This window comes from Thamnophis sirtalis, unplaced genomic scaffold, assembly GCF_051295495.1.
Source record: "Thamnophis sirtalis isolate CommonGarterSnake01/CBP01778 unplaced genomic scaffold, rThaSir2_p1.2 scaffold_15, whole genome shotgun sequence".
In the NCBI taxonomy this organism is placed as follows: domain Eukaryota; kingdom Metazoa; phylum Chordata; class Lepidosauria; order Squamata; family Natricidae; genus Thamnophis; species Thamnophis sirtalis.
The window spans coordinates 5,389,640-5,410,295 of record NW_028261395.1 but is presented as its reverse complement, the minus strand read 5'-3'; the positions used below and the strand labels follow the sequence as shown (position 1 = coordinate 5,410,295).

General features: G+C 41.2%; 1 protein-coding gene across 2 annotated transcripts in view; it reads left to right on the top strand.

Annotated features, from left to right (window-relative positions):
* PAPSS2 (3'-phosphoadenosine 5'-phosphosulfate synthase 2) overlaps positions 1-20,656 on the top strand; it is a 52,971-nt gene that overhangs the window by 31,095 nt on the left and 1,220 nt on the right. Inside the window, exons 4-12 of one of the 2 annotated variants that reach the window (XM_087702169.1) lie at positions 489-627; positions 1,797-1,915; positions 2,058-2,171; positions 5,639-5,750; positions 6,736-6,765; positions 13,689-13,894; positions 17,125-17,260; positions 17,354-17,622; positions 18,690-18,919. In XM_087702169.1, coding sequence (XP_087558295.1) covers positions 489-627; positions 1,797-1,915; positions 2,058-2,171; positions 5,639-5,750; positions 6,736-6,765; positions 13,689-13,894; positions 17,125-17,260; positions 17,354-17,622; positions 18,690-18,919 — 1,355 coding nt within the window. The remainder of the gene's footprint in view (positions 1-488; positions 628-1,796; positions 1,916-2,057; positions 2,172-5,638; positions 5,751-6,735; positions 6,766-13,688; positions 13,895-17,124; positions 17,261-17,353; positions 17,623-18,689; positions 18,920-20,656) is intronic. The other variant, XM_087702170.1, reaches the window with a different exon arrangement.

The window sequence follows — 20,656 nt, the reverse complement described above, 5'->3', positions numbered from 1 at the left end:
CCATGAGGTGACCATGCTCGACACCTCCTGCAGCTGAAAAATAATAAGACCTTCCCAAAAATAAGGCCAAGCGCTTATTTCGGGGGTCAAAAGAAAATAAGATCCTGTCTTATTTGGAGGGAAACATTTGGAGGTATTTCTGTATCTGTGTAGATATCTTCATATTTATACAATAGATTTAAGAAGAAGAAAGAACACTAAGGTACCTAAATGGTGCAGTGACCTAGAAGTGGAGCTCTCACCTCACAATCAGAGGGCTGCGAGTTTGATCCTAAGTAGAAGTAGCTATTTCTCTCTCTGAGCACATTGAGAACATATCTGCTGAACAAAACTCAGCACTGGCGACAGGAAGGGCATCTGGCCATTAAAACACTCTGCCAGCTCCTTTCAGTTTCCCAGACTCCCCTGCAAGGGAGTATGGAGTCATTAAAAGATGATGAATAAGTAAGATAGCTATGTTACTGATTATTACTTTGTTCCTTTTACAGGACCGTGAGAATGCACGGAACATTCACGAGACAGCCAGGCTTCCTTTCTTTGAAGTTTTTGTGGATGCACCTCTCAATATCTGTGAAAGTAGGGATGTGAAAGGCCTATACAAAAAAGCACGAGCTGGAGAAATCAAAGGTTTGATTATCTCATCCCAGCGGCAAATATGTACTATCTACATAATCGCCCTTCTTTTACACCCCTGCTCCTAAATACAAGCTTTGTCTGCAAATGTCCTAGTCTAATGCACCAAAACTCTGTGAACTCTTGTATAGGTCACATCATTGGACTTGAATGATGGGATTGAGTAATGGTTATGTAACTGAGCAAGTTGGTGGAGGCTCCAACAGGTAGCTGTAAATCCATATTAGCTAGGGAAAAAATTGTTGGGAAGCACCTGATGAGATTTTGAAAGCTGTTGATGCAGAAGACAGAAGAGCCATTGTTTTTATGGGTGTCATGTTTGATCTTTGATTTGAAGTTCGAACATATTGTCTTACACCAATGAATATCCAAGGGACACGTGGCTTAGTGGCTAAGACGCTGAGCTTCTCAGTCAGAAGTTGGGTGGTTCGAATCCCTAGCACCGCGTAACTGAGTGAGCTCCCGTTACTTGTCCCAGCTCCTGCCAATCTAGCAGTTCGAAAGCATGTAAGAATAAAGTAGAAAAATAGGGACCACCTTTGGTGGGAAGGTAACAGCGTTCCGTGCACCTTTGGGGTTTAGCCATGCCGGCCACATGACCACAGAGATGTCTTCGGCATTGTCTTCAGCTTTTAAACAGAGATGAGCACTGCCCCCTAGAATCAGGAACGACTAGCACATGTGTGCAAGGGGAACCTTTACCTTTAATGAATATCCAACTCTAATTCCAGTGTAAAAATAGGACAAGCTGAATATATTAATAGATAGTAGAAATACACCGAAGGGAGGAGTAGAGGGAAAGAAGAAAGAGGGGTAGAGAGGGTGGGAGAGAGGATTGGAGGGAGGGTGAGAAGGAAGGGAGGGAGTGTATTGGGAGAGAGGCATGGTAGAGGGGGAGGGGAAGTAGGGTAGAGGGGAATGATGGTGGGAAGACGGAAAGTTGGAGGGGGGCGAAAGAAAGGGTGTATGGAGGGTCGAAGAGGTACATTGGGTTTCTATTTTGGGGGGTATTATTGACAAGAGGAATGGCTGTGTTTATTGTTTAATGTTATATGGCCCCGGTTCTGTACAGTGTATGTGTGACTGTACAAAAATGAAAATGGAAAATAAAACTATCTATGCAAGAATTTTTTTAAAAAAATGAATATCCAACTCTTTTCTAGGATTCACCGGAATCGATTCGGAGTATGAGAAACCAGAAATGCCCGAACTTGTGCTGAAAACCAACATTTTTTCAGTGACTGAATGCATCCAGACTATTGTGGAGCTTCTGCAAGAACAGGTATCATGTGCTGGTTTGCAATAACAAACCCTAATCCACACATACACAAAAAAAAAGCATTTTCACTTTTTCCAGGTCTGTGTTTAACCAACCCATGTTTCACAAGGGGACTTTATCGCTTACCTGTTTCTTTCTCTGTTAGAACCTGGTTCCTTCCACTGCAATTAAAGAAGTGCTTGAACTGTTTGTACCTGAAAATAAAGTGGAACAAACTTGGGCTAAAGCTGGTACTTTGCCATCTATAAACATTACCAAGGTAAGAAATAAGAACACTGTGATTCTGATATAGGAAAACCCTCCGTTTAATTATCTGGGGAAAAAAAACCTTGTCCTGTGTGTTCTTAGATTTAAGCAAACTAATTTCCCATATTTGCCATCTTTGAAGTACAGGGCGGGGCATAACCTTTTCCTAGGGGGTCACAGCAAGATCGACAGCAGTTTACAACTTCAGCGACACCTCATTTTAAAGCCCATAAAAAACTGAATTGAATGAGCTATTAAATGTTAAATTTGCTTTAAGAATGGCTGGAAAATTCGATTCGGAAATGCAAATGCGACTCAGCAATTGTTAAAGGAAAACAATGTCGAATTTTGGGGCAATGACGTCTGGCCGGGAAATTCGCCAGATCTCAATCCGGCAGAGAACATTGGGGCCATAATTAAGGATTAAGGATGAAGTGGAAGCTCTGATGATTCAGGAGCAAGGTCAAAATCGATATTCGGTTGAAACTTTGAGAATGAATTTGGAAACTGTGTTGAAAAATCTGGAAAATCGAACGGAACTGTTTGAAGATTTGTTGTGTTCTTATCCACCTCGTTTGAATGCTGTTCGAAGGGCTAATGGTGGTCATACTGACTATTAAATCGTGTCAATAAACTCGGTTTTTGATGGGCTTTCGAATGGTGTATGAATTATTTGTGTTGTTATTACAAGTGTTGCTGTGACCCCCCTAGGAAAAGGTTATGCCCCGCCCTGTACTAAGGATGAGCTGAGTAAGAGAAATATACTTTTCTAATTGGCCTTTTCGAGTGGGAAATAGATTTCTGCTTCAAATTTCAATTTTTTAAAACCTTTTTTTCATTTTAAAAATCCAGATAAAAAGGGATGAATGATGGAAGGAAGGGCTTTGGGGCCAAAGCAATGTAATATGAAGGTACCAGGCATTTTTAGAAGAAAATAAATATACAAGGTTTCTTTCCCTTTGCACATCCTAAAAGTGAAAGCTCTGTGTGTGTGTGTGTGTGTGTGTGTGTGTGTGTGTGTGTGTGTGTGTTTAAGAGAAATATGCATATACATATAGACAGTATATTTAAGAGAATGTTATTCTTTGTTCCTGCTGGCCTTCAAATCACTATGGATCTCCTGGAAATAAAATGCCAAGGTTCTGCATAATTCTCTTATTGTTCTGACCCAGCCTTCGCAGAAGCAAGAAATAGAGTCCTCACAAAAAAAACACCCTTCTTTATTTACCTCTTGTGAATTAATTGCATTCACCAACCAAAAAGTCCAGGCAAGACTCTTGCAGGGAGTGAAGTGCACCAACAGACCTTATCGGTTCGTTACGATAAGTGCAGGGCCAAGGCTGTGAGCTCCCAGCTGAAAGGCTGCAAATTAAGTGCTGGCAAGGCAGTCTTTTTTGCACGAAACACAATGAGTAAAATCTCTAGAACTATGAACTGTTATCTCCTACGAGCAACACTCCCCTTTCCTTCTATTTATTCCCCAGCCAGGGATTGTAGATTGTAGATTTAATTTATTTGTATGCCGTCCTTCTCCGGGAGGGACTCAGGGCGGCGAACAACTCAAAAGGGGAAAAGGGGATACAAACACAATACACGTGATTAAAATACACAAGAGTCATACAGCCATACAAGTCGAGAGGGGAGGGGAACTCATCAACCCCAGGCCTGCCGGCACAGCCAGGTTTTGACGGCTTTCCGGAAGGCCTGGAGAGAGGTGAGGGTCGGAATCTCCGCAGGGAGTTCATTCCAAAGGGCCAAAGGGAGGGGCCATTCAGCGTCCACATTTGATTTGCTTCCTGAGTCGACTCAGTTGTCCTCCGTTGTTCATCTCTCCTAGCTGCTTTGCTCATACGTGCATCAGGAACAGCCCCCCCCCCCAGCTGTTCTTCCTCACTCATAGCAAAGGCAGCCGCCTCTGTGGTGGCTGGAAAATGGCGGACAGTCCTGGCTCTATCTCTGGGTCAGACACTTAGCATCCATCAGAGCCTTCCCCAAGTTCCAGAACTGGCCAAAGTTCTTCCCCAATCTCCTCATCGGGCAGCTGACGGGCCACAACAGTTATATTCTTTGTCCGGCTCTTGAAAGCTGCCTCCAACAAAAAGAATGACTCCTTCTAAACAAGATGCTCACTGTGTTGCTGAGATCAAAAGGAGAAGAATATTCATTCATTTATATCCCATCTTCATTACGTTTATAAATTACTGGAGGTGGCAAACATATATAATAGCAATAGCAGTTAGACTTATATACCACTTCATAGGGCTTTCAGCCCTCTCTAAGCGGTTTACAGAGTCAGCATATCGCCCCCACAGTCTGGGTCCTCATTTCACCCACCTCAGAAGGATGGAAGGCTGAGTCAACCCTGAGCCGGTGAGATTAGAACCGCTGAACTGCAGATAACAGCCAGCTGATGTGGCCTGCAGTACTGCACTCTACCCACTGCGCCACCTTGGCTCTATATAAGGCTTCTTCCACTTCTTTTCCTCACAACAGCAACCTGGGTACTTGAGAGACCGCCTGCTGCCAATTACCTCCCACAGACCCGTTAGATCGCACAGGGTCGGCCTCCTCCGGGTTCCGTCCACCAGCCAATGCCACCTGGCTACCACCCGGGGGAGGGCCTTCTCTGTGGCAGCTCCGGCCCTTTGGAACGAACTCCCCGCGGAGATTCGGACCCTCACCCCTCTCCAGGCCTTCTGGAAAGCCGTCAAAACCTGGCTGTGCCGGCAGGCCTGGAGTCGATGAGTTCCCCTCCCCTCTCGACTTGTATGCCTGTGTGATTCTTGTGTATTTTAATCACGTGTATTGTGTTTGTATCCCCTTTTCCCCTTTTGAGTTGTTCGCCGCCCTGAGTCCCTCCCGGAGAAGGGCGGCATACAAATAAACTAAATCTTAATCTTTGAGGCGGGTGGAGCTGAGAGAGAGTGACTGATCCGCGGTTACTCAGGTAGCTTTCACGACTAAGGCCGGATTAGAACTCATAGTTTCCTGGTTTCTAGACCAGCCCTTAATAAGGATTTCAGCAACTGAACTAATAGTGCCCCGATACATCAGGGCTGAGTCTTCAAATATTTTCTTATAAATAAGGAATAATTTTCAGAAGTGGTAGGTATATTATATTATATCCATTGGGAAAAATTTTTTTTTTCATTTTATCCAAGTGATCCTAATTGGGAACGCTCTCATAGCTAATGAGAAAATTATTTTCAAAGTGTTGCGTTGAAATGCTGAAAACGGCGCTCCTGACAAGTAAGAACAATAAACTAGCGGAATGGCTGGCCTTCAGAAATTGTGGGTGCTCCATCACTGAGGAGTTCCACAAAGAGATTGGACAGCCATTTGTCCAGAATGGTATAGGGTCCCCTGCCTGAGCAGGGGGTTGGACTAGAGGACCTCCAAGGCTCCTCCCAACTCTGTTATTCTGTTAACTCCTTACTTTCATGTGCATATGTCATATGCTCTACTGTCTTTATTTTCCAGTTGGATCTGCAGTGGGTTCAAGTCCTAAGTGAAGGTTGGGCCACTCCACTCAAAGGGTTTATGCGGGAGAAAGAATATTTGCAAGTTATCCATTTTGGCACTTTGCTCGATGGTATGATATACTAATTCATTATCCTTAGGCATTCTTTTTGGAAATTTTCTTTTGAAAGAACCAAATTCTCATTAAGAATATTCTTTGACTAATGTGTAATGAAATTAGTACCTTCGTTACGATAAACTAGAAAAACATGCTGATCATAGACAGGTAAATTGCCAGATCAAATCAAGTCAAATCCTAGATCTTGCCTTCACTCTGGTCCTAAAGGCCACAGAGTAATTTTATTGACTGCGGGGCTGTCTAGATTCAAATTGCTCCTTTTTTTGTGAATCCCCTTGGATGATCTTGGATGGCTTAGTCTGCATAATCAGCAGCTGTCGGAAACTAATAAAGCAATAAAAATAGTTTTAAAGAGAGCACTGAAAACAGTTTAATAGATATGTGAAATATTTTACTGAACAAGCACATTGCTGGAGCTTTGTTTTCCACTATCATGTTTCTCCTGTCTACCATAGGTGAAAATGGGGTGATATACAAATACCATATAAGGAGCAGACACTTCTTATTTATACCACCGTTAATTCTTGTGGTATTGGCATCTACTTTAAGTAAGATCTTGACTACATTCTACTTTGCTAGGATGTTGGTAAGATCCAGTTTTACTAAGCTGGGAAGATGCATAATGTTTCAACTTTACTTACCTTACAATGGTCCTTATGGAAATCAAATGGAAAATCCCAGAGTCTTCACTCAAATGTAGCCCCTTGCAGTCCATATTATCATCTTCATTAAAGGGCTGCTTCAATTAGTCACATGCATGATACCACATTGATACATTGGCTACGTGCATCTACAAATGGAGCCATCTACCCGTGGATCCCTCTTTGTAGATTGGTCCTCATCATGCAATCATGTTTAGAGTTTTAAGCGTCATCTTGATATTTTGGAAGCTCTTTGTGATTGAGAAGGAAAGCAATTAAAATATTAATTGATTGAGAAGGAAAGCCATTAAAAGTTAATTATCTTTATATTTTGCCAGGAGTGGGTAAAATTGATATATTCAAGCTTGGTATGTATTCAGTTGTTTTTGCTATGCTATGCAAATAATTCAAAAAAGATTAATTGACAAGATTTTCTGAAATGAAATTTCGATATAGTATTCCAGAATCATAAGCATATTCATGATCCAACCAGTTACACTGTGCTTTTCCAACATTTTCATTGACTTGGAAAGGGCAACTCTTAATTTGCATTCTCTTTCTCCTGCTTCTTGCCTTCTTCTTCAATAGATTGGTTACACAAAGCTTATCAACCACTGACCCAAGGCAGTTTACCAGTCATAGCCTGAAGTCTATTATCTTGTGATCCTTACCATCTTCTTTCTAGAATTTTACATCCTAACACAGTGTTCCCCATTGTGATAGTCTAGGACAGGGGTGTCAAACTCAAGGCCCGGGGCTAGTTCTGGCCTGCGGGGTGCTTAGATCTGGCCTGCGGGGCCGCCCCGGAAACAGCGAAGAACTGGCCCATGGTACCTCTGCCAGTGAAAATGGAGCTTGGGAGGACCGCACATGGCCCTCCTGAGCTCCATTTTCGCTGGCAGAGCGTTGTAGGAGGCCGTTGTTATCTCTGGCAGAGCGCTCCGACCACAGGTGTCCCTGACACGAGTGACATTGAGCTGGCCACACCCATCCCAGCGTCACCCACTCTGGCCCCCTGAGATCAAACATAACCCTGATGTGGCCCTTAATGAAATCCCTGTGGTCTAGTGGAGCAGATGTTTAGTTATTAGGAAAGGATTCCTAGAGAGATTGCAAGAATGGGAATTCTCAAGAAGTGTCCATAGCTGACTCAGATAGATGTAACAGGCTTAAGGGTTACACCGAGGGTTATGAGCCGAGGTGGTTCAGTGGTTAAATGCAGCACCGCAGGCTACTTCAGCTGACTGCAGTTCAGCAGTTTGGCTGTTCAAATCTCACCGGCTCAGGGTTGACTCAGCCTTCCATCCTTCCGAAGTGGGTAAAATGAGGACCCGGATTGTTGTGGGGGGCAATATGCTGACTCTGTAAACCGCTTAGAGAGTGCTGAAAGCCCTATGAAGCGGTATATAAGTCTAACTGCTATTGCTATTGCTACACATTTGGAAGACTTTCTGTATATCACATCTGACATCAGTAAGATGACTTAGTGAATTATCAATTACGGATATATTAACCATCTTTTAAAACACGGTTTTATGGAAATGAACACACGACAACACAGTCTCTGTGAATTTCTCTCCAAAATTTGTTTTGTAAAAAAAAAACATTGATAAGAGTATGCCGTTGGAAGAGTTAAACAAAGAAAAGTACATCTGGTTGAATCATAGTATAAATATAACCACTTCTGAAAAGTTTCTGATTGTGCATGTATACAGGATGATCTGTAGATTTGATAGATATGAAATTTAACCCAAGGACCACGGAACCTCTGTTGCGGCTTGGATTCAAAGGTGTCCATCATGAAGCCAGAAAGTCGCTTCTGTTGATGGAATTTTTCCGTTAGACTTTAGAAACAAAAAAAAAAAAAAAAAAAAAGTAAGCCATCATTTTTCCATGTATGGCTTTTTGTTCTGGGTGAAATTATTTTAACATCCCTTGCACATGTGCAGAGCAAGCCCGTTTTAGAAAGGAAATTCAAGCTGTATCGAAATTACCATATTTTTCAGAGTATAAGACGCACCTTTCCCCCCACCCACCCCCAGAAGAGGGTGAAAATCTGGGTGCATCTTATACACTGAATATAGCATTTTGGACTCCCGAAACCCCTCCCCCTTCGCAAAAATGGATGTGCATAGGTTTTAGGAGGCCTACAAAGTGCTCCTGGGGGTTGGGAAGGGCAAAATGAGTCAAAACCGCCTGTTTCTTTGTGCCCCCAGCCCCCAGGAGCACTCTACAAGCCTCCCAAAGCCTATGCATGCCCTGTTTTTTGCAAAAAAATGAGCCTGTTTTTGCAAAAAAATGGCCATTTTTGCTGATTTTTGCCTCCCACCCAGCCCCCGAGAGTACTTTGCAGGCCTCTCAATCTCTCTGCATGCCCCGTTTTTCACAAAAAAGGGTGAAAAGAGGGTTTGGGAGGCCTGCAGAGTGCAAAATATATATATTTTTTAATTTACCTCTTTAAAATCTTGGTGCGTTTTATGCCCTGGTGCATCTTATAATGTGAAAAATAGGGTAACATTTGCATTCTATTAGAATGTAAAGATTCCTGGCAGCAAATGCTTGCCGCTAACTACCTTCAGTTAGTTTACTTCCCAATTAACCTTTCAAAGCTCACATTGTTTTCTTTTGCACTGGCCTGTATAAGAGCGATATTTTCAGTCCCTATGCACCATTGAATGATCCATTGTAATAGTGCGGAAGTCTTCCCTATTTTAGAAAGTGTCCCACATGTAGAAAGATCGGTTCCACCACAAAACCGCGGTCGACTAAAGCGCGCTCGACGAAACCGCGTACCTGACGTCATCACAGTGCGACGAAAAAAGCACGCTGTGAGCGCTAAAGCTAAAATTAACCCCTAAACCTGAAACCTAACCCTAAACCTAACCCTTAACCCTAACCCTTAACCTAACCCTAAACCTAACCCTTAACCCTTAACCCTAAACCTAACCCTAACCCTAACGCTTGACCTAACCCTAACCCTAACTCTTAATCTAATCCTAACCCTAACCCTTACCTTAACGTGAATTGGCTTGCTTTCAAAGCGCTTTTTAAAGCGCCCTTTTTTCTCCGCGGTCGCTGTTGTCGCGCTGCTGATGACGTCAGCGACGCGCTTTAATCGGGCGCGCTTTAGTGGACCGCAGTTTTGTTGTGCCACGGAAAGATCATGATTCTTCAAGACATCCTTAGAGAAAGTCCCACATGATCCTATGGAAGTGGACTTTTTAAAAAAATTGAACTGGTGGATAGTGCTCTACGGATGCCATCTAGTGGCTTCCGAGAGCTCCAGTTTCACATTGGCATCTCCTGTCTGAAGCTGAGACTGAATTGCTGCAAGGAAGGTTTGAACATTTAGATTTAGATTTAGATTTATTTTATTTGTACGCCGCCCTTCTCCGGGAGGGACTCAGGGCGGCGAACAACTCAAAGGGGGAAAAGGGGAACATAGAACACAATACAAATAGTTAAAATAGCCAAGAATCACACAACCACACAGGTCAACGTAGGACCCCCAATCCTCAACGTAGGACCCCAATTGAGCCCACCATTTACGTGGCCAAGTGAGACATTTCTTAAGTGAATTTTGCCCTATTTTATTACCCTTCTTGCCACAGTTGTTATGTGAATCACTGTGCTTGTTAAATTAGCAGCACATGTGTTAAATCAATCTGGCTTGACTTTGCTTGTCAGAAGGTTGCAAAAGATGGGTGCAGAGATCATAAGTGTGAAAAACAGTCCCTTTTTTCAGTGTTGTCATAACTTTGAACAGTCACTAAGTGAACTGCCTAAATACAGGTAGCCGAGGACTGTCTGAATTTTTTGCCCCCATTCCAGTTATTTTTGGGGCATGATTTTTCCATATGGAAATGTACATGCCCCCAGTGGCACGACATAAATGAAAATTTATTTTGCCCGCAACGCCACAGCTTTAATTTTCAATGCTTGCTTTGTCACATGTCACCCCAAGATTGGGAGGGCAACATGATGAGGTAAAAGCATCTCACTTGAATATCTTTGGATCCAACCCATACTCAGGAAAATCAGAATTATTTTGCAGGAAGTTAGAATATTGAGAATGGTCACAGCATCCAATAACTTTGAAATCAAACTCAAATGGCTAAACAAGCTTCACTTCTAATTCGTTAATTGATTCTATTTCATGAACTGAGAACTTGAAATGCAATGTAATGTATTATATTTGTAATCCAGAGGGCCTTTTCCCCCTTCCCCCTCCTTTAAATAGCATTCATGCAATGGCAAAGTTCTTGATTATAAGCAAAACTGAAGCTCAACGTGTAATTTGGACTTCCAAAAAGGGCATTTCAACAGAACCAGATGTGGGGACGCCCTAAATGTCATTTCAACAAAGCTGTTGAAAAGTATATAATTAACCAGCTAGTTAAGCCAGTGTTTCTCAACCTTGGCAACTTGAAGATGTCCGGACTTCAACTCCCAGAATTCCCCAGCCAGCATTCGCTGGCTGGGGAATTCTAGGAGTTGAAGTCCGGACATCTTCAAGTTGCTAAGGTTGAGAAACACTGAGTTAAGCGCTTGCTGGTTGACATAACAATTACATGGATTCAAAAGCCCTCATCGATGACTTGTTGTCAAACAGAAGGTGTGATGCACAAGGTTCAGTCTCACAATTTGCACTAATCAATTTTTTTTTATTAAGGAATTGTTGATGAGGGGAATATTATCATATTTGCAGATGGCATAACGTTAGGTGGGGATAACTAGAAGGCAGAAATGATATTCAGAATTATCTTCATAAGTTAGAGCAATGGGCAGAAAACGCCAGACAATTTTTATAAGCACAAATGCAAAGTGTCTCATTTAGGAAACTGAAACGAAGTGACCCCATATAAAAGGAGGAATATCCAGCTTGATAAAAACAATATGAAAAAGAATTGGATGACATGGTTGATTAAAAAGTAATATTGGCCAATAGTCTATTGAGGCTTCAAAAAAAGGGTATATGTGGTTTTAAGCTGAAGTTTATTTAATTTATTTAAGAAATTTAGTTGCTGCTCATCTCATACCCAACAACTCTGGGCAGCTTATAGCATCGGTGTGAGTGCATTTATTCTTTATTGGCCATTAAGTAATGTGTCTAATAAGATTGTTCATCTTATTTTTTTCTCAGCCTCCTATGCTGCTCTTACCTATAGGCTCTGAGCAGTTTACAAAAATCACAATTTATCATTAATAAATTATATTATTATTATTATTTGCAACAACAGAATTGTATCACAGCGGCCAGTTGTTTCGCTGGATTTAGCATTGATTACTAGTCGGACCCCACCCAGGGGCCTAGGACGTATTATTATTATTGTTGTTGTTGTTGTTGTACAATTGTATCACAGCGGCCAGTTGTTTCGCCGGATTTGGCATTGGTTACTAGTTGGGCCCCACCCAGGGGCCTAGGACGTCGTAATGTATTTTCGTAATATGCCTGCAGATCCAAGCAGTGCGGCTTTTTGCATTTGACTGATGGTGATTTTGTCAATTTTTAACTGTTTTAAATGTAATTCCAGTGCTTTTGGAATAGCACCCAGTGTGCCAATTACCACTGGAATTATCACTGCTGGTTTGTGCCATAGTCGTTGAATTTCGATTTTTAAGTCCTGGTATCTTGCGATTTTTTCATGTTCCTTCTCGGCGACCTTGCTATCACCTGGTATTGCGATGTCTATGATTGTGACCTTATTTTTCTCAACCAGTGTGATGTCTGGTGTATTATGCGCCAGTATTTTGTCGGTTTGTATACGGAAATCCCACAAGATCTTGACCATCTGATTTTCGGTGACTTTTTCAGGCTGATGTTCCCACCAGTTCGTTGCTGTTTTAATATTATAATTTTTGCACAAATTCCAATGGATCATTTGTGCTACTGAATTGTGCCACATTCGCTGGCTGGGGAATTCTGGGAGTTGAAGTCCGGACATCTTCAAGTTGCCAAGGTTGAGAAACACTGTTCTAGAGGCTTTGGGGAAGCCTCCAGAGGGCGCAAAACTGCCCAACGCGCAAACCGGAAGTTCGGGAACGGATTTCCGGTTTGCGTGTTGAGCTATTTTTCACCTCCGTAGACTTCAGGGAAGCTTTTGGAACCCGACGCGAAAAAGGTTCGCCATCACTGTTTTAGGCTATCCTGGGGAAGTTCATGAATTGGACCATAGGACGTTAATTGTTTGATTCAGACAGCGATTTACACACACACACACACACACACAAACATTATATGGAGAATTGACCTTTATAGCCAACTAAAATTGACGAAATGATCCAACAGCAATCTGTTCAAAAAGGAGAAGAAAGAGCAATTCCTAGTATTAAAAACAGAGTCAGTATTAAATCAGGTCAGAAAGGACACAGTTCTAACATATAAAATTAAATGAGAAGGGCCAACTATTAAAACCAAATCTAAATGATGTGATTGATCTTCAGTCTGAGATTCATAACTGCTACTAGATATTTAGCTTTACAAAGCGGGAGAATGCCCTTCAAGTGAAATTATTGTTTTAAACCTGAATGGTTTTCCTTCAAAGTATTTATACAAATAATACTTCTTCCTCCTTTGTGAAGGAGGAAGAAACATTTTCTAGTTCAGTGTTTTTCAACCACTGTGCCGCGGCACACTAGTGTGCCGTGACATAGTGTAAGGTGTTTTTTTTTTAAACATTTTCTAATGGTGGTGTGCCTCGTGATTTTTTTCATGAAAAAAGAGTGCCTTTGCACAAAAAAGGTTGAAAAACACTGTTCTAGTTTGAGGTTTTGCTCTAGGTGTCCTACATATATCTTGAGATCGTTAATTTCTCATAGAAAAGGGAAAACTCTATGCTACTAAACTGTAAGAATACTATAGGTAGCTTGGAAATAAGGAAAAAAGCACAAAAATCAAGTGTTTAACTTTTCAGAGAGCCTACTGTTGAGAATCTCCTTTTCTAGGGATTTCAAATCGGGAGAGAGGAGTGGTAGAGGGGGAGGGGAAGTAGGGTAGAGGGGAATGATGGAGGGAAGAGGGAAAGTTGGAGGGGGGCGAAAGAAAGGGTGTATGGAGGGTCGAAGAGGTACATTGGGTTTCTATTTTTGGGGGTATTATTGACAAGAGGAATGGCTGTGTTTATTGTTTAATGTTATATGGCCCCGGTTCTGCACAGTATATATGTGACTGTACGAAAATGAAAATGGAAAATAAAAACACATTTACAAATCAAACACAGCCAAGTTTCCTCCTTAATTTTCAAAATTGATTTGAAATTAATTGATTGACTTCCATGTTTCTTTTGCACAGATGGTGTTATCAACTTGAGCATACCGATTGTACTTCCCGTCTCTGCTGAAGACAAAAAACGCCTGGAAGGGTGCAGTGCATTCACCCTGGAGTACAATGGGCGGAGGGTGGCGATCCTTAAAAATCCAGAGTTTTTTGAACACAGGAAGGAAGAGCGTTGTGCTCGCGTTTGGGGAACCACCTGCGCAAAGCACCCACATGTAAAAGTAAGGACAAATCGGTTCTATTTTTGCCTCCAGAAATTTAAATAAATGATCTCACTCAGTGGCATCTGATGGACTGCATCAAGAGGCCAGCCACAACCACCCGATTGAAGGCCCGCCTCTTTTCAGATGCATGGTGTCATCATTCCGAGGAATGAACTCAGGGAAGTCAGGACTCTGACACTTCGTTCAGATTCAAGAGATCTTTTATTGAGTACATTATATTGGCACTTAGGAAGGTGAAGCTAGCTCTAAATGATTGCTGTGCTTAGGGATAGTTCAAAGAATAAGACCTCCCCCCCCCCGTTTGTATCTCATCACATGGGCCAATCAGTCCAGGTGTAGGTTCCCGCTCAACTTGGAAAACTGTCCATTGAAATGACCTTGGTTCACATGCCAGCCGGTGGATGTTATGGCTACCCGGTTCACCCACAAAACCACGCTCGACTAAACCGCGCCCGACTAAACCGCGTCGCTGATGTCATCAACAGGACGACAACAGCGCGGAGACAGAAGCACGCTGTAAACCCTAAACCTAAACTTAACCCCTAAACCTAAACCTAACCCCACTAAACCTAATCCTAAACCTAACCCTAAACCTAACCCTTAACCTAACCCTAAACCTAATCCTTAACCTAACCCTAAACCTAATCCTAACCCTTAACCTAACCCTAAACCTAACCCTAACCCTTAACCTAACCCTAACCCTAACCCTAACCCTAACCCTAACCTAACCCTAAACCTAATCCTAACCCTTAACCTAACCCTAAACCTAACCCTAACCCTAAACCTAACCCTTATCTTAAGTTGAATCGGCTTGCTTTCAAAGCACTATTTAAAGCACCCTTCTTTCTCAGTGCTGGCTGTTGTCGCCCTGTTGATGACGTCAGCGACGCGGTATAATCAGGCGCGGTTTTGACGGGTCACGGGCTACCCGGCTGAAGCCCCACGTTCCTGAGATCCCCTCCATGCTCTCCCCCTTGAATGGCAACCAAGAAACAAAACAGAAGTAAGCATGGCTTCAGCTGAAGTCATTTTGCAGGCTGACACAAGGGAGGGCTTTGACCAGGGGTGAAATCCATCAGGTTCTGACAGGTTCTGGAGAACCAGTAGCGGAAAATTTGAGTAGTTCGGAGAACTGGCAAATGCCACCTCTGGCTGGCCCCAGAGTGGGGTGGGAATGGAGATTTTGCAGTATCCTTCCCCTGCAATGCCCACCAAGCCACGCCCACCAAACCACACCACACCCACCAAGCCACACCCTGGTAGTAAAAAAAAATGAATTTCACCACCGGCTTTGACTTTGCCATTACATTTAATTTTAATTTTAAAAACTTTAAAAAAAAATTAGATAGGCAGAGAGAAACCCTTGAAGTTGACGTGGCAAGAGCTGGTACAGTCCGACAATTTTCTGACTATTTAATTTAAAAAAAATATGTATCTGCTGAAGTTGCTTGAATGAGCAACGAAACGTCTCAAGTGAACAAACTTTGGTCCAGGTGCCATGATTTAACCTTTTAGATACTTTTTGCCTGGATGGTTGAGTCTTCCAGTTAAGCCATCTTAACTTTTTGACAGGATCTCAGGGTGTTGATACCCTTAGTGCACTGTGATACTTTTCACGGCATTCCATTGTTACTGGCAGTAGTCAATATGAATGATGATTTAAGTCAGTGTTTCTCAACCTTGGCCACTTGAAGATGTCCGGACGTCAACTCCCAGAATTCCCCAGCCAGCGAATGCTGGCTGGGGAATTCTGGGAGTTGAAGTCCGGACATCTTCAAGTTGCCAAGGTTGAGAAACACTGATTTAAGTCCTCACTGGGAAAAGTTTCGAATACTAAGAATTCTTGGATATAGGAATGCAGTCCAAACCATGGCATTATTATTTTATTTATTATAATTTTCATTATTTTTCTGCTTTTAGACAGAGTGTCACTATCTAACCTGACTAGCTTGCTCAGAGCTTCATCTGCTTAGGGAATAAAGAATTGAAAAGAATTAACAATAGCAATAGCAGTTAGACTTATATACTGCTTCATAGGGCTTTCAGCCCTCTCTAAGCGGTTTACAGAGTCAGCATATTGCCCCCAACAATCCGGGTCCTCATTTCACCCACCTCGGAAGGATGGAAGGCTGAGTCAACCTTGAGCCGGTGAGATTTGAACCGCTGAACTGCAGATAGCAGTCAGCTGAAGTGGCCTGCAGTACTGCACTCTACCTACTACGCCACCTCGGCTTTATTGTATACTGCCCAGAGCCCCGTTATGAGGGAGGGACCGTTTTGGCTGGCAGGGTGCTGCAAGAGGCCATTCATCTCGTCTCCTTCCCACCATCCCCGGCCAGCCTGTGAGGAACAATTACAATGCTAATTCGGTCCTCCAAGCAATCCAGTTTGACAGCCATGCTTTAAGTAGCAATATCCCCAAATTTGTAATTTCTCCTTACTTTAGATCTGAGGTATAGGAACCTGTTGTGACTCAGCAGATGTCTGCTGTGAGTCTTTTCGGGGTACAAGATTCATTATGCAGCTGGGGCTGGTTAGAGGCAAGTTTGGAGATAAAAGGATGGATGCTGCCACGCCCTAGTCGCTGGAGTCAACGTTCCTTCGTGCGTTCCTTGTTTGGTACAACATTGCTTGATTATTAATCGGGATTTATGCTTGTTACACTTGGATAAGTGCTTTGGTGTTTCATGTAAACCTGATCCGTGGAGACTGTGGACGAAGTGCAGTGCTTGTAAGAGTTTTTTGTTTTGCATTCTTGTTGGAGACTTGTATTTATGTTATTTTTGGGCTCAAAGCCAGTTTGAACTGAGAACTGATAAAGAAAGACTTCCTTTTAAGTTGCCTGCCTGCGTTTGTTAACGAGCCGTGAAGGGGGGGACAGAACAGGAACCTATGGGCATGCAGATCAGAGGTGGGTTCCTACCAGTTCAGACTGGTTTGGCCGAGTAGGTAGTAACTTGGCCATCCACGCCCCTGAACCGGTTCTATTGGTGGCCGCGTGCCCGAAGCGCGTCCCTGAGCAAAGCGGCAGTAAAAGAATCCGGAACCCACCCCTGATCCAGATATTGTTTGACCCTAACTTCTAGTTCCAATTAACATAGCCCGGGATACAATTATGAGAATTGAAGTTTCTGTAATTACCTGGAATAATGTAAGTTTTACATGGAGACTGAATTATTATAGTTGAATATCGGTTCTTTCTAATGGCTGGTAATATCTTTTGATAGATGGTGATGGAGAGTGGAGACTGGCTTGCTGGGGGTGAACTCCTTGTACTAGAGAGAATAAAATGGAACGATGGACTAGACCAATACCGCTTGACTCCGTTGGAGCTGAGGGAGAAGTTTAGAGAGATGAACGCAGGTAGCTCTTTGTAGAAGTCAAGTTCCGCTTGATGTCGCCCTTTCCAGTTAATGTGTTCCTGATTCTCCCAATGCCACGTTCCTTATATTTCAGATGCAGTTTTTGCTTTCCAACTTCGTAATCCGGTGCACAACGGACATGCTCTACTAATGCAGGATACGAAACGCCGGCTGCTGGAGAAGGGCTATAAGCACCCAGTGCTGCTCCTGCATCCTCTCGGCGGATGGACCAAGGATGATGATGTGCCCTTGGACTGGCGCATGAAGCAGCATGCTGCAGTGCTAGAAGAACATGTCTTGGATCCCAAATCCACCGTCGTGGCAATTTTCCCTTCTCCTATGTTGTACGCGGGCCCGACGGAGGTATGGAGTTTAGCTCCCTGAAGATTATTTTCATTCGATATTTTTTTTTTTGCAACAGTAGGAAAAGAAGGGAAGGAAATAAGGGAGAAACCATAGCTATGTTTTCTTCTCTTTCCCACTTAATGTTTTAAAATGTAATTATAGAAATTTTCTTTAAGACTGTCCATCGGGAGCAATTAATCTAGGACAAGTTTAGAACAGGCATGGTTGGGAAACAGTGCCATCCCCATCTTTGTACAATCCTTTCTAATATTAGTCTTAGTCTTAGTAGTTTATTTATATGCCGCCCTTTTCCCTGGGGGGACTCAGGGCGGCTTACAACTCGAAAAGGGGGGGGGGAACAAACAATTAACACATAAAACAGTACATCATTAAAAGCACAACATTCATACAATTCGGGTGGGTTACGGTCTTTAACCCCAAGCCTGACGGGATAGCCAGATTTTAAGGGCTGTGCGGAAGGTCTGGAGGGTGGTGAGGGTACGAAACTCCACGGGGAGATCGTTCCATAGGGTCGGAGCTGCCACCGAGAAGGCTCTCCTCCGCGTGGTTGCCAGTCGACATTGACCGGCAGATGGAACTCGGAGGAGGCCTAATCTATGAGATCTAATTGGTCGAGTGGAGGTGATTGGCAGTAGGCGGTCTCTCAAGTACCCAGATCCACTACCATGAAGGGCTTTGTAGGTGACAAGTAGCACATTGAAGCGTACCCGGAGATCGACAGGTAGCCAGTGCAGCTCGCGGAGGATAGGTGTTATGTGGGTGAAACGAGGTTTGGGTTTTGATGACATGAAGTTTTCGAAGAGATAAAAAGGGGGATTTCTGATATTAGATCTCTCTCTCCCTCTCTCTCTCTCTCTCTCCCTCTCTCTCTCTCTCTCTGTTATTACTGTATTGAAATATTTTAAATACCTGACGTAGTATGAATGTGAATGAGTCTGCTTGAGAGTAAATCTCACTTCATTTGTTGAAGCCTTCGAGTTAGTGGGTATAGGATTGTAGCCTACGAGGCCTTGAAGTACCCTCCCACCCACTCTTTTTATAGCATTCTGACATTCTTATGGCAGGTCCAGTGGCATTGTAGGTCTCGAATGATTGCTGGTGCCAATTTCTACATTGTGGGTCGAGATCCGGCGGGTATGCCTCATCCAGAGACCAAGAAAGATCTGTATGAACCCACGCAAGGTGGAAAGGTGCTTAGCATGGCTCCAGGACTAACCTCGGTGGAAATAATTCCCTTCCGAGTAGCTGCATACAACAAAGTGCAAAAAGCAATGCTTTTCTATGATCCGGACAGGTAGGTAATAATAGTCAATTACAACTCCATAATTAGCCCTTTCTCACATTAGCTGTGTCCTCATTGGTGTCTAACCAGTGGAACCAAGCTGCCATTACATCCTTTATTAATGTATTTTATTATTTTATATTTTATATTATTTATTTTATATTTTATATTATTTATTTTATATTTTATATTATTTATTTTATATTTTATATTATTTATTTTATATTTTATATTTATTTTATATTTTATATTATTTTATATTTATTTTATATTTTATATTTTATATTATTTTATATTTATTTTATATTTTATATTTATTTTATATTATTTTATATTATATATTATTTTATATTTATTTTATATTTATTTTATATTTTATATTATTTTATATTTATTTTATATTTTATATTTATTTTATATTTATTTTATATTTTATATATTTTATATATTTTATATTTTATTATTTTATCATTTTATATTTTATATTTATTTTATATTTTATATTTATTTTATATTTTATATTTTATATTTATTTTATATTTTATATATTTTATATATTTTATATTTTATTATTTTATCATTTTATATTTTATATTTTATATTTATTTTATATTTTATATTTATTTTATATTTTATATTTATTTTATATTTTATATTTATTTTATATTTTTTATATTTTATATTTTTTTATATTTTATATTTTTTTATATTTTATATTTATTTTATATTTTATATTTATTTTATATTTTATATTTTTTATATTTTATATTTTATATTATTTTATATTTTGTATTTATTTTATATTTATTTTATATTTTATATTTTTACATTATTTTATATTTTTACATTATTTTATTTAGCTTCTCAAGAGTTGGTCTTGGCTGAACTGATAACATCCTCAAAGCTGATCAAAGCTTACATTAATTGGTTTGTCTTCCTAATACATGAGGTACTAAACCAGGTTTAACTAAAACCTTACAGATTTTTTTCTTTTGATCAAATGGGAGAAAATAGAAAGGGAATTTTGAGAATTTTAACTCTCATCTTAACACATGACAAAAATGGTGAAAATTGCTTCCCTATCTTGATCTAATCCTAATTTGAACTACGGTTCACAGAATACATATTCAACACCTTGTTCAGGATTGAGTTTGGAAAATTAGAAAATGAGTTTTGTTTTTTTTAAAAAAAAGAGACATGTGATATGTGTTAAATGTTACTGGATAAACACAGGAACCAGAGACTGGCTTTTGCAATATCTGAAGTATAAGTATCCCATTTCTGTTATAGAGAAAAGTGTGGTAAATACAATACGCTAACTTGGGATGCAGTTTTAGGTTGGTGTTATGGGGTTTTTTTTGCTTCTGAATATCCCAAATGTGTTCTTTTTACAAAAAGCAACTGGACTTTTTTGGTGTTTTCTTTGAAAACATTGCTTCTTGTTCAAGAAGCCGAAGAAATAAAGAAGTTTCTTGGATGAGAAGCAAAACATTTTCCAAGAAAACACCAAGAAAGTCTGGTTGCTTTTTGGAAAAAAAACCCACACATTTGAGAGAGCCATAACCTGGATGGTTGAGAACCTCCATAGACATTTGCTTCTGAATAGTCTTTAAAAATTTGAATTCTTGGATGATCATCACCGAGCAATGAAATGTTACGAGCTGTTCAGATGATGCAGCAACCTGAATTACTATTTGTGTCAGATCCTCTCCATTAGATAATTAGGAAAGAAGACCACGAGACTCCATG